The sequence below is a fragment of the Eptatretus burgeri genome, chromosome 13 (assembly GCF_056783735.1).
Source record: "Eptatretus burgeri isolate ZD-2024b chromosome 13, Ebu_testis_v1, whole genome shotgun sequence".
Classification (NCBI taxonomy): Eukaryota; Metazoa; Chordata; class Myxini; order Myxiniformes; family Myxinidae; genus Eptatretus; species Eptatretus burgeri.
Window position 1 is genome coordinate 49,275,841 of NC_140973.1, and position 16,833 is coordinate 49,292,673.

Consider the following 16,833-nt stretch of genomic DNA (forward strand, 5'->3'; position numbering starts at 1 on the left):
TATAGTTAGTACTTTGCAAGAAGTAGGTCTTTTTATCTTGCCAAAACCAAGTTTTTGCAAGACATGTTAGTCAGCTTGTATGTTTTTTTTTTTATTTTTTTGTTTTTTTTGTTTGTTTGTTTGTCTGTAATTACATATAAAAAATTCTGCAGAGCACAGTTATCATTGGAAATTTTTGTAACTTCGCATATCAGAGGCCTATAGAGGTCCCTTTCAGTGCACAAAATTTTGAAGGTCAAGGTCAAAGGTCAAGGTCACTTTATCGCAAATCAGGGGAGTCGACGAAACCCTTATTTTTTGAGTAATTTTGATCGGATCGTCTTCAAACTTCATGGGAATATAGTTCATGGTCTGGCGCTCAGCTGATTAATTTTTGGTGGCGATTGGCCTTGACCTTCATATGTTTTTTTTATCTTGCCAAAACGAAGTTTTTGCAAGATATGTTAGTCAGCTTGTATGTTTTTTGATTTTTTTATCTTGCCAAAACGAAGTTTTTGCAAGATATGTTAGTCAGCTTGTATGTTTTTTTTTTGTTTATTTATTTTTTTTGTTTGTTTGTTTGTCTGTAATCACATATAAAAAATTCTGCAGAGCACAGTTATCATTGGAAATTTTTGTAACTTCGCATATCAGAGGCCTATAGAGGTCCCTTTCAGTGCACAAAATTTTGAAGGTCAAGGTCAAAGGTCAAGGTCACTTTGTCGCAAATCAGGGGGAGTCGACGAAACCCTTATTTTTTGAGTAATTTTGATCGGATCTTCTTCAAACTTCGTGGGAATATAGTTCATGGTCTGGCGCTCAGCTGATTAATTTTTGGTGGCGATTGGCCTTGACCTTCATGGTTAGTGCCTCAGGTCAAACATATTTGACCCCAAGGTCAAATTTTCAAGTTTTAGGAACCATATTGTGTAGTACCTCAAATTGAACACCTCGATCAGTGCTTTCTAGATATGTCAAGCTTGAGACATTATGACGTCATTTGGTGACGTTATGAGGCAAACGCATATTTTTCATGGTTACTCTGTAGAACGATTCTCATCGGAATCTCTCCTAGGCAGATATTCCTCAAGGAGTCGCTCCTGGTGGATAGCAGCTCTGTTCACCTCAGTGTGACCTTAAAGAAGTCACACGTGGTCACCTTTTGGCAAGATACGGGTCACCCTGCGTGTGACATTGGTTTATTTTTTGTTTGTTTGTTTGTTTGTCTGTAATCACGTATAAAAAATTCTGCAGAGCACAGTTATCATTGGAAATTTTTGTAACTTCGCATATCAGAGGCCTATAGAGGTCCCTTTCAGTGCACAAAATTTTGAAGGTCAAGGTCAAAGGTCAAGGTCACTGTCGCAAATCAGGGGAGTCGACGAAACCCTTATTTTTTGAGTATTTTTGAGCGGATCGTCTTCATACTTCATGGGAATATGTTTGACCTTAGGTGCTAACCATGAATGTCAAGGCCAATCGCCACCAAAAATTAATCAGCTGAGCGCGAGACCATGAAGTCACCAAATTCATGGTCTCGCGCTCAGCTGATTAATTTTTGGTGGCGATTGGCCTTGACCTTCATGGTTAGCACCTAAGGTCAAACATATTTGACCCCAAGGTCAAATTTTCAAGTTTTCGGAACCATATCGTGTAGTACCTCAAATTGAACACCTCGATGAGTGCTTTCTAGATATGTCAAGCTTGAGACATTATGACGTCATTTGGTGACGTTATGAGGCAAACACATATTTTTCATGGTTACTCTGTAGAACGATTCTCATCGGAATCTCTCCTAGGCAGATATTCCTCAAGGAGTCGCTCCTGGTGGATAGCAGCTCTGTTCACCTCAGTGTGACCTTAAAGAAGTCACACGTGGTCACCTTTTGGCAAGATACGGGTCACCCTGCGGGTGACATTGGTTTGTTTGTCTGTTTGTTTGTCCGTTTGTCTGTTTGTTTGTGTGTTTGTTTGTAGGCACGATAACTCGAGAACGGAAGAAGCTACCAATGTCAAATTACACCACGTGATTCAGGAGGGTGATAGCTAGTGCTGATTAGATTTTGGTCAAAATCGGTCAAAGGTCAAGGTCACAGTGAGATCAAACATCCAAAAAATGATAAATCGAGAACGGAAGAAGCTACCAATGTCAAATTACGCCACGTGATTCAGGAGGGTGGTGTCTAGCGCTGATTAGATTTTGGTCAAAATCGGTCAAACGTCAAGGTCACAGTGAGGTCAAACATCCAAAACATTCGATTTTTGATGGTTTGGTACAGAATCATCGTAGAAACTTCTGGTTTGCGTCGCTACCTTCTCAAGAGACAGCTTTTATTAGACGAGGTCAGAGGTCAAGTTGACGATTTCCTAAGTACCAGTCTATGACTGCTTGTTTGTTTGTGTGTACGTCTCGCTCTACAGGTCGCATTTCGAGTCGGAATGTCATGGAACCTCACCAATACACTTGTTGGCCACCAGAATAGAACCCTATAACTTTTGGCATGTCAAGGGCAAAGGTCAAGGTCAGGAAAAATTCCTGAAAATTGTGAAAATCCGTATCTTTTAGCCTGGGCCGATTTTCAAATATTCATGTCTCTGGAAATCTTAACGGATTCCTTTCAAATTTAAAACACGGACGTAGGAGGGGAGTATCTTTGACTGGATTAAAAATTGGTCACATCCGTTACGGATTACGGAGGTGACAGGTATTTTAATTTAATTTTTTTGTTTTTTTGTTTATTTATCCTAAAAACTGTTTAACCCCAAAAATACCAATTATCGCTCAATATTCTCGATGGTAGGCGATCTTGTTGAATTTCGTCAAGTCCTGGCCCTATGGGCCATTTTTATTTGTTTGTTTGTGTGTACATCTCGCTCTACAGGTCGCATTTCGAGTCGGAATGTCATGGAACTTCACCAATGGACTTATTGGCCACCAGAATAGAACCCTATAACTTTTTTCATGTCAAGGTCAAAGGTCAATGTCAGGAAAAATTCCTGAAAATCACGAAAATCCGTATCTTTTAGCATGGGCCGATTTTCAAAAATTTATGTCTCTGCCAAATCTTAACGGATTCCTTTCAAATTTGAAACATGGACGTAGGAGGGGAGTATCTTTGACTGGATGAATTTCCTCAAGTCCTGGCCCTATGGGCCATTTTTATTTGTTTGTTTGTTTGTTTGTGAACAGTATTACGGAAAAACTCCTGGACGGATTTCAACGAAACTTGGTGGGGGGATTAGGTATGGTCCAAGGATCATGCCATTAGATTTTGGACTTGGTCCAAAGTCTGATATGGCTGCTATGGTGGCCATTTTGAAAAAATATTTGAATTTTTGTTTTTGCATTTCTGCATGTTTTAAGTGATTTCCAACCCCCAAAAAAACAACAAAATTTTAAACTTTTTTTCAAACAAATTTCGATTTTATTTGAAAAAAATTGGAATTTTTGTTTTTGCATTTCTACATGTTTTAAGTGATTTCCAACCCCCCCCCAAAAAAAAAAATTGTTAGAGAAAAAAAAACAAAATTTTGCAACTTTTTTTTCAAAAAAATTTAGATTTTTTTTAATGTATTGAGCCAGATATGTTCTCGTGGATCAGGCATTACGTGGCGGAGGTATGCACTCTACCGTGTGCCCTTCTAGTTATTACAAGTGAGTAAAAATATTTATGTGACAGAAAAAAAGCAATGTAGAGATGACAAACGACCGCCTTAAAAAGGTTTTAAACAAGATCGGGATGATGTTGGTTTACAGAATAGCTAACAGTATTTTACCATCACATAACAATTCCTACATCACTGTCTCCAGACGATTGTCGAGCTAAAAGTATATGAAGCTTCTGTATTTCATTTCAGCATAAGTATAAGAAGCTCCTATACAATTTCAGGGAGTTCTTGCAACTTCAGTGTTCTCTCATACTTTTTTTTTTTTAGAGGTTTTTTTGTTCATGGAGATGTGCATGCAGTGTGTTAGAAGTTGATGTTTATTTACTGGTGTTATCATTGTAGTTGAGCTGCTAATTTGTAGAGTCTCATTATGTGGCAATGCTACAAGAGTAATCAAGTACTGTTGTAACCAGTGGAGTGTTTGGAGAAGCTTGAAGCAATAATTGTTGAAGTGTAAAGGAGACAGTGATTTAGGAATTGTTATGTGATGGTAAAATACTGTTAGCGACTCTCTAAACCAACATCACCCCTATCTTGTTTGAAACCTTTTTTAGACGGTAGTTTGTCATCCCTACATTGCTTCTTAGCCACCATTGGACTTAGTCCGAAACAGGAGCTTATGGATTTGGTCTCTATTTTCATGTATGTGCGTGTGTGCATTCACAACCACATCTCGGAATGTATGGACCGATTTTATTTGTACTTGGTGGAAATACAATACATGATGTGATACATATGCACGTAATTTTGTTTTGCGAAGCGATTAAAGATGGCCGACTCGCAGACATTTTAGTCGTTAAAAAATAATAAGAAAGCCTGTGTCAAAACACGTCTTAAACCATTTCTCGGACATGCATTTACCAATCTTGTTCAAACTTGGCGCACACATGAGGATTGATGGCTTACATACGTTGATGGTCAACATAAGCCCAAGGTCAACAACGAAGGTTGTTTTTCTAAAATCCTTAATTTTCATCCCATTGACTTGATATTTGAAGAGGATTTGCATTTCAGGTCATTGAATTCAACCACCAATTATTTTTGAGGTCAAATTTGTTTTACGGATTTTGCAAGTATCATGCTCTGCAAGACGTCTTCTTCTTGTTTACTTGTTTGTATGCTTACCTACAACCCAAACCACTCAGCCGATCTTTCTGAAACTTTCGAAGATTGTAGGCACTGTCCCTTGCAACAGCCTGCGACAAAGTTTCGTAAAAATCGGTTGACACATTATGACGTGATGTTGCAAAAATGTAAAACACATCTTGTGAGAACTCCAGAAACCAAAGTCGCATCGACTTTTTGCTGAAGCCAAAATGCTCTCCGTTCAATTTCCAACAACTTTCTAATTTGAACTTATGATGTAAAGCCAACAGATTTCCCAAGCATATGGACGTGAAAGCTTGCCTGTCAACATCATAATGTTTAAAACACATTTTGACTGATATATTGCAAACTGAGGGCGTTGGAGCAAAAATAATTATATTTTTGACCTTTTGGGATAAGTTTAGTACCCCTTGGTATTATTAATGCATGTACTCTTGTTTGTTACTTGGTGAAATAATTTTTCCAACCATGTTGGTCTGTTGTGTCTGTCTGTCTGTCTGTCTGTCTGTGTCTGTCTGTTTGTCACACGATTTTTGGCCACAGTTTTCAAGCAATCATTCTGAAATTTTTAGGTCAGCTTGCTGACCTAATATAACCGTTCGATGTCCTCAGATCCGTCGTCTGTCTGTCTGTCTGTCTGTCTGTCCGTCCGTCCGTTTGTCAACAATTTTTTTTTTCATTTCCTACTAGACGTCTTGGCCGATTGAGTTCTAACTTGACACGATGAAAATACTAGTTGCTCTCTATAGATCCTCTGAGCCCTTTTTCGCATTTTCGCCTCAGCGTCAACGTTACAGGGTCATAAAGTGCAAAATGACTGATTGGTCGAATGGCCTATAAGGAAACATCGGACGGCTATAATGCATAATGGGTTTCACAGAGATTATTAAGATTTAATTTGACCAACTAGTTTCTCGTTACCTGTGTCGTCTGGTCCTGTTTATTGGGAAACACGAGGTCCGTTGACTTCAACACGGCTTCGCGCGGTTATTTTAAGTTCAATTTAAATCCTGTTTTCACTTTTCATAGTCGCTAAGGTTGATTAATACTCGGTTGCATCAACTTTTGTGAAAATTGAATGTTTATATCCTCGGTCTGTGTGGAATGCATTGCAGCGAAGGGGGAGCTTCCACGGGCTTCCATCCGTTTCCATGCCATATAACGAGGCTGTCTGAAGTTCTAGTTGATTTCTGTTTTCACTTTTGGGACCTTCTGGTTTAGCTACACGATTAATGAAGATTTTTTTTTTAAATAAGATAACAGAAACACACTTTTCATGAGGAAAATATATTCAATTCAAATAACCGTGAGACTTTGGAAGGGACACCACATGCTTTCCGTTCACTGCTTCACCTCGTAACCTGTCCTCCTGAGGGACTGCTTATTCGTGGCGTCTGTGAGATTAATGTTTATATTTTAGATGGTTTGGGGATGTGCTGTACAATTATCTGAAAGAATTCCGGTGAAAAAACGGACGTTTTAAGATTTTGTTCAGGCATTTCATCCGATGACGAGCTGGCTGGTCAGCAGACGTGCAGGCAGTGAGTGACTGAGCTTATCGGTGTCCCGAGACTCCTTTTTAGTTGGGGTCCAGGTCTGTCCTGGATACAGCCATTAAATGCACACACTTAGAGTATTTATTTCACGGCCATAAACGCAGATTTGACTAGAGGGGGGGGGGGGGGAGCACTCGGTAGAGTGCAAAACCTCCACCGCCAATACTGCTAGGTCACTCAAGTGAACCTGATATCCTATTCATTCAATTTGATGGCAACAGTGCTCACAGAGTTATAGTTTGCAACTTTCCCTTTTACTTTTAACTTTTACATACTCAATTCATTCGTCATAACTAGATTTCTTGAGACAGAAATTGATTTTACATGGGTATATCCACCTGAAGTTCCAAAATCAGCCGCAATTATAATTAACTTCCGCCATCTTCGAAGATGGATGGAGGTTACTGTTTTCACCCCTTTCTGCTTGTTTGTTTGTTTGTTTGTTTGTTTGTTTGTTTGTTTGTGAACAGTATTACGGAAAAACTCCTCGATGGATTTTGACGAAACTTGGTGGGGGGGGGGGGTTCAGTATGGTCCAAGGATCATGCCATTAAATTTTGGACTTGGTACCCCCCCCCCAAAAAAAAATTGTTAGAGAAAAAAACATTTCTTTTTTTGCATTTCTACATGTTTTAAGTAATTTCCAACCCCCCCTCCCCCCAAAAAAAAAATTGTTAGAGAAAATAATTTTTTTTGCATTTCTACATGTTTTAAGTGATTTCCACCCCCTCCCAAAAAAATTGTTATCCCCCCCAAAAAGCCAATTTTTTTGCATTTCTACATGTTTTAAGTGATTTCCAACCCCCCCAAAAAATCGTTACCCCCCCCCCCAAAAAAAAAATTGTTCGAGAAAAATTTTTTTTTTTGCATTTCTACATGTTTTAAGTGATTTCCATCCCCCCCCAAAAAAAATTGTTCGAGAAAAAATTTTTTTTTGCATTTCTACATGTTTCAAGTGATTTCCAACCCACCCCAAAAACAAATTGTTCGAGAAAAATGAAATTTTTTGCAACTTTTTTTTCAAGAAAATTTAGATTTCTTTTTTTTTGCATTTCTTCATGTTTGAGGTGATTTCCAACCCACCCCCCCCCCCCAAAAAAAAGTTGGAGAAAAGAACTACAACTCTGCTAGCACTGTTGACATATTTAATGAATAAGATATAAGGTTCACTTGAGTAACCCAGCAGTATTGGCGGCGGAGGTTTTGCACTCTCCCGAGTGCTCACCCTCTAGTTTTGGCATGTTTTTGTTGGAAATCACTAATAACATGGAGAAATGTAAAAAAAAAATCGAAATTTTGTTGAAAAAAAAGTTGCAAAAATTTTTTTTTCTCTAACAATTTTTTTTTTTGGGGGGGGGGGGTTGGAAATCACTTAAAACATGAAGAAATGCAAAAATAAAATTCAAATATTTTTTCAAAATGTCCGCCATAGCGGCCATATTGGATTTTGGACCAAGTCCAAAATCTAATGGCATAATCCTTGGATCATACCTAATCCCCCCACCAAGTTTCGTCGAAATCCATTGAGGAGTTTTTCCGTAATACTGTTCACAAACAAACAACCAGAAAGGGGTAAAAACAGTAACCTCCACCCATCTTTGATGGCGGAGGTTAAAAATTGTATAATGATGTTGGGAATGATTCCGAGAATATGGAGATTTTTGCTTCGAGCGGCCTCCGGTGTTTATTTTAAATTCAGTTTGAATTCTGTTTTCACTTTCCGTAGTCTGTACGGTTGATTAACACTCGGTTGCATCAAGTTTTGTTTCCGAGCTGACCGTCAAACCCGCTCGGGTGTATTATTTGTGTATGTAGATGACTGGCCAAGGACAGAAAAGCACATTTTTGGTCAGGATCTGTATCCAGATACGACACTTACTTTAGTGATTCTTCACCATTGAGAGATAGGATCAAAAATGATATCTAGCACAATATCTCAAAAGATTATGGATGGACTCAGATGAAACTTAATAGACAGGTTGGGTGTGTGACAAGGACAAATTGATTCAAATTTGGTGTAGATTCAGATCTGGATCCGGATCCGAGAATTTTTGAAGTGATTCTTCACCTTGAGTGATATGGCTCAAAAAGTTATGGATGGATTCAGATGAAATGTAGTGGACAGCTTTTTTTTGTAGTGGACAGGACAGAAGTAGTGAATGAGTTGGGTCAGTGACAAGAACGAGCTGATTCGATTTTGGTTCAGGTCTGGATGCAGATCTGGCCTATCAGTGGGATACAAAACATAAACTGTTCAGACCGTTGGAGGTATGTGCTCTTCTGAGTGCTGTTTTAGTTGTTGTTTCTACTTTTGTTGTTTGGAAGCGGTCTTGGAAAAATGCCATGATAACGTGTAATGACGCCCAAGCTGCTATAGCGCCTTAACATGGCGTTTTTCCACGGCAGAAAAGGCAATAAAACACAGAAAATCCTCAGGATTTTTTGTCACATCTAAAGCAACACAGGCTAAGTGAGTGTTAAAATATGGTTAAAGCCTCCAACTCGTGATACAATTCAGGAATCTGAAGCCTCACTCATAATACCCTCTGCCACCACCACTGGAGCGGCGCTACACGGTACACATTTACATAGAGAATTTGTGTCAGCCTCGCCTTTGGAAGCCCCCATGGTGGGAAAGGGGGCAGGGTACACGAAGTAGCTACAATCTTTTCTTTCGACCCTCAGTCCCCCTGGCAAGTTTGATTGAGATTAAATAAGTAACGACCGAAATGCATAGAACACAAACATACAGAGACAGACAGATACCAAATTTTGTGCTTTAGTATGATTACCAAGTTTCTCTGTAAACATTCACTCGTTTGTTGAATGGTTGCTCGGTAAGCAGCAGAAATTTACATTTGACTTTCAAGTAAATGTGCAAGGCAAACAAGAAAGCTCAATTTGTACCTGGCTCGGAAAACAGGAGGTGAACTCCAAGAACGAACATTGAATTAAAAATTATTACTTACAGTAATAGATTGTCACTCTTATTTTTTGGTCTTTCCACAAACAGTCATTCCACAGAATGAAGTGTAACAGAAAATGGTTATTTTCAGTGTTAATGAGACCGCATTTCAAACTTTCTTTGTGTTAGTTTTGCTTAATAATACCGAAAGCTGGCAAGGATTTAGCAAGGTACAAACGTACAGCAGGAGCTGTGAAAGGCGCAAGCTGGAATTCCTGCCTTGCACAGGGAGACTGCTGATGGGGCTACGAGTGTGCAACCACACAGGCAGATGGGTGTTTAACATCCGTATAATGAACAGGGCAAATTTCTATGTATATTTATGTCCAGGCATACATATCCATGAGTACAAAGGGTAATGGCTGATTTGAGGCCTTTTGGAGCTCACTGCTTGCTGTGAGCTCGGCATTCATGTATGCAAAGCATGGCAAAGTTGTAACACCATACCTAGCAAGGTGTGTGGTTCACACTGTGCTGGCTAATCCTGTTTTATTTTTCCTCTACATATATTCTTGGCGTAAGCAGGTTTTTTTTTTGTTAGTTATTTTAACTGCTCACTTAGCCATACATCCACTAAGTGAATGTGTGTCCCAGTCCGGCACTGTGGTGCAGGAAAACCATGATGGGAGCACCATTGCACATGGGGAGTGACAACGGGGTCAGTGTTTCCTCCCTTGAGATACAATGGACGAGCTACCATGCAGTCTTGCCATAGTCATCTGTAAAATATGCACAATGTTTTTCATTAATTTATTTCAGCACACTTTTTGTTTAAAACGACTTCCTGACTGGTTACATGTTGTGGTTAGTCAATCACGTGTCATTGCAAACCTCATGCAATGAGACTGACTTGGTGAAAACCATCATTGCTGAGAACTTTCCAAGGACATGGAACTTGTTTTTCACTGAACAATATGTGACAAGTCTTTAACCCTTTAATCAAATGCCTTTGTACTTATTTCTTGTAATTGTCTGTTCTTTGGAGCAGCCGCAGCAGCAGCAGCAGCAGCAGCAGCATCAGCAGCAGCCACAGCATCAGCAGCAGCCACAGCATCAGCAGCAGCTACAACATCAGCCACAGCAACAGCAACAGCAGCAGCAGCAGCAGCAGCAGCCACAGCAGCAACAGCATCAGCAGCAACATCAGCAGCAGCCACAGCATCAGCAGCAGCAGCATCAGCAACAGCATCATCAGCAGCAGAAACAACATCAACAACAACAGCATCAGCAGCAGCAGCAGCAGCAGCAACAGCAACTTGCAGCACAGCAATTGGCATTCCAGCAGCAGCTTTTGCAGATGCAACAGCTCCAGCAGCAGCATCTACTCAGTCTACAGCGGCAAGGACTCATGCCTCAAGCCCTGACACGTCCACCCATACCACAAGGTGATACTCTCTTGGGTTTATAGATGACTGCAGAGGTTAAGATGAGTAGAACATGAAGTTGAGGTTAAATGGACAGGAACATGAACATGACTTGTTCCTCATCTCCATGAGACATCTCATGACAAGGTCAAACCACACGAAAGCTCTGTGTCGACCCACGAGCAAGGCAAAAGCCCAAAGAAGATATCATTACACTATTCATACTTTCTGCATTGAAAGAACATTCTTACATGGAAAAGCTTACATTGCTCTTTTCGATTCATACTGTCTTTACAAAATCTAGGCTCATGGCAGAGCAAGGAGTTTACATCACAATTAATAATTTTACAAATGGTGGAGCCATGACAGCTGCTACATCAGTTAGAAACGTCACCACTCAAGAATGGTAAATCCAAAATAAAACAATTTCTCAAGAAAAACTGATATTGGTGAGTCTTGTATTTCTTAATGCATGAATTGTCACCAACTCCACCTCCAAACCATCTTGCTTTGACAGAATTATTATTTTTGTGGACCTGACAAAATCATTGCTACGAGTCTTTGGCCTGATGTAGAGACAAACTTCAGTTAATCTGGCTTGTTATTCTTGAATCAATCCACAGAAGGGGCAAGCCACAATAGGTTCGGCCCCTTCTGTACATTCATGGATCCCAATTTTCGCATATAACAGGATTTATTGGAGGTTTTTTTTTTAATCCGCATCACAAGACTCTGCCATTTCGCCATCGGATCATATATTTGGGCCTCTAATTCAGGTATCGAGGCTCATGGAAGAGCAAGTAGTCAACAGATACAAATCTGCACGAAGAGCAAATGACAATGTAGGGATGCACCTCAGCCATGAGGCATGGAGTTACAGGTGAAAGATGGTCAAGGTCTCAGTGGGGTAAAGCAAAAGCTCAAAGGTAGTAATGGGAGAGATCATGAGGGAGCTGTGGACAGAAACCTTGAAATTATATAAAGGAGTAAGGAAAGATTAGAGGACCTGAGCTCTCACCTATTGGTGGATTTTTTTTTTGCCACAGAATTGTTTCGTAACAAAGTGAGTACAAATCTGAAAAGAAAATTGGGAGAATGAGGTGGCGTATGTGGTGCTAAGTGATACCACATGTTGCTTACGTACTTTCCCTTCACTGTACGGTGAATATCGCTTTTTGATATTAATACAGATTGCCAGAAATTATATTTATGATGTACCTAGACACCAGTTCACTTATTTTCTGCATACAAACTATTTTGTCCCTTATCCCTGCTGCTGGTTGTCCCCCCCCATCCCCCACCCACCTCTCTTTTTATTGTTTATTTTGTTCTGTTATGTCGTGATCCATTCTCTACTTGATGAGCCTCGACTCTGTATACAAAAAAGTGCTGTTGTCATTAATAAATGCACATCGATCCAGGATTCCGAACAAATTCAACCCACTGGTTGCATCATTACCACAACATCGCTGTGCTGTTGATGCAATCATTACAAAGGTATGGCTCTGCAACCGATGCAGTGCCCCTGCACATCAGGGTAGGTTTAACTCAACTTCTCTTCGAGAAAGATAATGAGATCATCTTTAATGTCCATGAACTAATGCTAGTAGACAGGACACCCAGCTTCACCTCCTTCCATGGGACAGTGCATGTTGTGATGCCTGCCTGTGAAGCACCATAGTGACAGTATGTAGCCGTGTGGAGCGTCAAACCCAGACCAGACAGTTCAAAGGCAAGTGACCACCCCAATGTGCCATCCTTTCACACACGCAAACTGTTATTGCCATTATTCACCATTTTATAGACATTAAACCACAATTCCAAAAGCCTGTCATTTCACACTGAAGCCCTCCTATATGGTTTCCTGCACTTGTACCAATTGATCATATAACCTGCACTTGCAATAAGATTTTAAGCATCATGAGCAGTATTGGAGGAGACTCGAAGCAAATAATTTTCTGTGCATTTTTTTGCGGATTTCACAGAAAAAGCTAAGTGACAGAGGGTGAAAGGTTAATGTAATGACCTGAATTGAAAGGCAACAGGTGGACAATGGGGTGTACAGGCAGACAAGGAGAGTGAATGTGTGGGATTGTGTTGCGTATCTGTAAATAGTTAGATAACGCTTCACGAAGGAAAGCTTCGCAGTATGTCACATCTGGTGACACGTGACTTCAATCTCACAGTCTCGTTGTGGAGAAAGCGTCTTTGCGATTACAGTATAAACCTGGTGTTTTGCTCCACTCCCTTAAAGGCCCAACCACATGGAAGTTAAACTATATAAAGATTTCGTGTTTGACTCAACTTTCACTTTTAAAACCTTCATGTTCAGCTCTCAGGATCAGCATCTCCGTAGTTGAGCACGTCCGATATTGAATCGTTGCTGGGTTTCCTGAATTTTGAGTTAGTGTGCAAAAATGAATGTCACCAGCCAACAGTGTTGCTTATATACCAGGAGACATAGAACTAATCTGTCGTTTCCACCATCGAAGAGGTCTTCTTCCAGAACAAGCAGATGGTGTGACCTAATGTCGTTTTGTGATAAAGATACATTAAACAGGAAGACCCGTCTGCAAGCACTGGTTGTTGATGGACTTTAAATATCCTCAGTGTTTTTCTGGAAGAGTAAACGGGTTATTGTTGATTACCTGAACAAATTACAAATTCCTGTCCTGAGTGACTGATGGCAAGGCAGTGACAAATCACCAGCGTAACCAAACCAACCAGTGTTAACACTTGCCAAGAAACTACTTCGGCAGCACGTATACTCTAAAAATGATAAGTGCATTGATGATCTTCTTTGGTGTGCATCACATGTCTGCAGATAGAATCATTTTGCTGACGGCGCAGCTGTGCCACTGATCCAGTGCCCCCTGTAGATAAAAGCAGGAATTTGGAACTTGGCCATGGTGCCGGCAATAGCTCGTCTACTATTCGTGAAGGATACCGTGGGATAGTTAACATCCACCAAGTAGTGCTGACAAACAGGACACAGTTTAACGTCCACCCGATGGATGGCATCCACCGGTTGATGATGATAATTTGCCAACCAAAACAAGAGGAATCCACTGGTTATCGGTCACCTAACTGAATTTACACTTATTATATCCAAATGTGTGTTGAACAGAAGAGAGACCAGCTGTTTTGGGATCTGGTTGTGATCATATATGGATGTTTGAATGATGAAAATGGCAAACTCCAGCATGACTTTGCTCTTTCACGCATGGCAGTGAATGTTATTTGTTGTGAACTGTGTTCAGGTTTACTGGCAGCGGAAATGCATCATATATGGAAGGACATGGCAGGTGTGATGCACAGTGCTGAGGAAAGCCACATTCTAACCAAAAATGGCGGCCTTGACCTCTCTGTTGGCAGCTCCAGTTCATCTTCATCCTGCTCATCTTCATGCTCAACCTCCACCAACACGAAAGGCTCACCGACGCTCACTCTGCCGTCCCTGGCAAATGGACAGACCCCAATAACCAGCAGAAATGGGTGAGACGTCCCTATCTCTTTGCTACTCAGAATTAAACTGTGAGTGCAACAATGCTCTATGTGAGCTTACTGTAATTTTATTCCAAAACTGCTGAACTGTAAAACTGCAAAACTGCAGAACCTCTATTTTGGTTTCATATAATTATTTTCATACTCGAATTCCATCTTGACAAAGAGTCAGAAAAATTGCAGCTTGAGAATAGCTTAAGTCTTCAGTTCAACAGTATGCGACTTTAAAACATGAGACCTGCAACTTGGCAAATTAGGCAACATTTCCAAACTTCGTGTGTGTATTTCAGTTCTGTTGCAACCTAATCTATACTTACAAAATCATTATTTTCAATTAGGGTCCCCTGAACTGCATTATGTAATAAAATAAGTAAAGCACAAACTCCTTCAATGCAAAAGTGGGCTGGCAGGATAGCCTAGAGTTATGCACACCTGCTTCTGAGTTGTCTGGCCTTGGTTTGAACCTCATCCCAGCAGTAAACTGTCATGCCGGTGTTTTGCCTTCAGGGTTAGACAGCAATGTGTGTGCCATCTGTCGGATGGACGCTAAGCTGGGCCTCACATGTGTAGGCATTATTTGGATGTTAAAGATCCTATGGTGTCCTTCATGAAGATAACAATACCATTCCTTTCGTGCTGTAAAGGTTCATTGAGCCGAGACAGTTTCATTGGCAAGGAGTACAGTCCTGGGCAGGTCGCCACTCTGACGCAGGTTATCCCGAATGGTTATTACCCAAGACCAGTTTTATACTGGTCCTCATTGCACCAACCTCTGAAGGATGACAAGTTGAGTCAACCACACCTGGTGTTAATTCAACGGTTACAGGGCTCAAACTCGGGACCCTAAGGTCCCAAGCCAGCCACCTTAACCACAAAGCCAACACCAGGCCATTCATGAAGAGTAGATGAATTATCAACAGTTCCCTGAACAAATTACAAATTCCTCCTTTAGGGGGCACTGTATCAGCGACACAGCCCACCCCACCTCTCCCTCCCCAAGCAGTGATGCAAACCACATGTTGCAAACAAAATACCGAAGTGGAATGCAAAGGTATCCATTTTTAGCTCGCCTGTTCGAAAAACAGAGAGCGATAGCGATACCGTCAGCGTGAGCGTGAGTGTGAGCATTGGCGTGAAAATGTTAAAGTTTTTGGTGCAAGTTATTTCCTTTCTAATGTTTTTATCTACCACACTATTTTTCTTACTGATTACACTATACAAATACATATATTGCTTTAAAATTATTTGGATCAGACTTCACTGCAATGCTTTATAAAAAAATATTATTTGACGAGTCTTTTAAAAACGATAAATGTATAAACAGGCGAGCATTGGGTGGCTTTGACACCAACTCTGTGGTTCTCTTACTTTTCCCATCAAAGTAACTTTTTGACTTTTATTTGAAATCTAAAGCCAAAAATGCATTTTAAAGGCCCGGAATTCAGGTGTGGATTTAGCATTAGCTATTCATTCATGAATGAAATTAAATATTAATGGTAAGTGTAATGAGTCTGTATTCCTTTGGATGTGAAATTGGTTAATGTCGAAGCGTTTCTGAGCACATTGTCGAGTGGTGAAATCTATCATGCACTTTAATTCATCGCAGTGGAGATTGATAACATTGTTTTATTTCATTCACATTTTGTTTCAGATTTGTCATTGTGACGGTTAATCACTGTAAATCTCCAAATATAAGATGGTACTCACTATTATGATGTAATGTACACAAAATAGTAATATGTTAATCAGACCTAATCTCTTTGTTAGATGTTAATCTGCTTTAAAGTCACTGAAATATCTCTTGCATGATGCTTGGCTACTCGATTTTAATTGATTTCATAAAACATAATTAAGTCTTTATAAGGGTATTTGCATAACCTTTAGTTAAATGCACAATTAGGAGTATAAACACCAATTTGCATGATTAGCATCCATGTTAATTACCCAGGAGTAATTAAGCACTTTGCAAGCCCGAAAGCCCATATCTCTAACCAGCTGCCACACACTCTGCAACATGAATCAGCAGAGAATGAAGGCTTTGGAAATTATCCCAACATGGTGCTGTCGAGGGTTCTATTGAAATAATTTGTTGCTCTACTCAAAAGTGGTGCTTGAACTTGTGTCTTCCTTGCAGGAGGTGTGTAGGCGATGTCCCCATGTCCATGTCAGATGTTTCATGCCGACAATATGCATGTATAGCAGGGTTGCCTGTAGTCCAAGGGTAGTGCAGGTACCATTTTTTTTATATGGTGATTTTAGCCTTCGGAATGGCTGGAAGATAGCCCTGTGGGAAGCACACTCGCTTGTGAGCTGTCTCGCCGAGATTCAAATATTGGCCAAGTAATCAACTGTCTTTGCAGTGTTTTACAGGCAGGGCGAGGCCATCACTCAGATGGAAGTTAAACCAGGTGTCCCGTCTGCTAACTTTACATGGATCACGTTAAAGATTCTTCTCGAAGAGTAGGCGAGGAACAGCCGACACCCTGACCAAATTCCAAATTCCTGCACTAACCAACAGGGGGCACTGCAATAGTGGCACAGCCACACCCCCAGCAAATTATGCAACCAGCAGCCATGTGTTACAAACAAAAAGATATATATAGCCTGGTGTTGGCGTAGTGGTTAGGGTAGCGGCTTGGGATCCAAATGGTCCTGAGTTCAAGCCCCGTGGCCGCTTGAATTAATACAC

General features: G+C 40.4%; 1 protein-coding gene across 13 annotated transcripts in view; it reads left to right on the plus strand.

Annotated features, from left to right (window-relative positions):
* LOC147014431 (forkhead box protein P2-like) overlaps window positions 1-16,833 on the plus strand; it is a 715,070-nt gene that overhangs the window by 543,888 nt on the left and 154,349 nt on the right. For all 13 annotated transcript variants that reach the window (XM_085852376.1, XM_085852371.1, XM_085852374.1 and 10 more), the window contains 2 exons: window positions 10,265-10,661; window positions 13,901-14,135. In XM_085852376.1, the coding sequence (XP_085708502.1) occupies window positions 10,265-10,661; window positions 13,901-14,135 (632 nt within the window). The remainder of the gene's footprint in view (window positions 1-10,264; window positions 10,662-13,900; window positions 14,136-16,833) is intronic.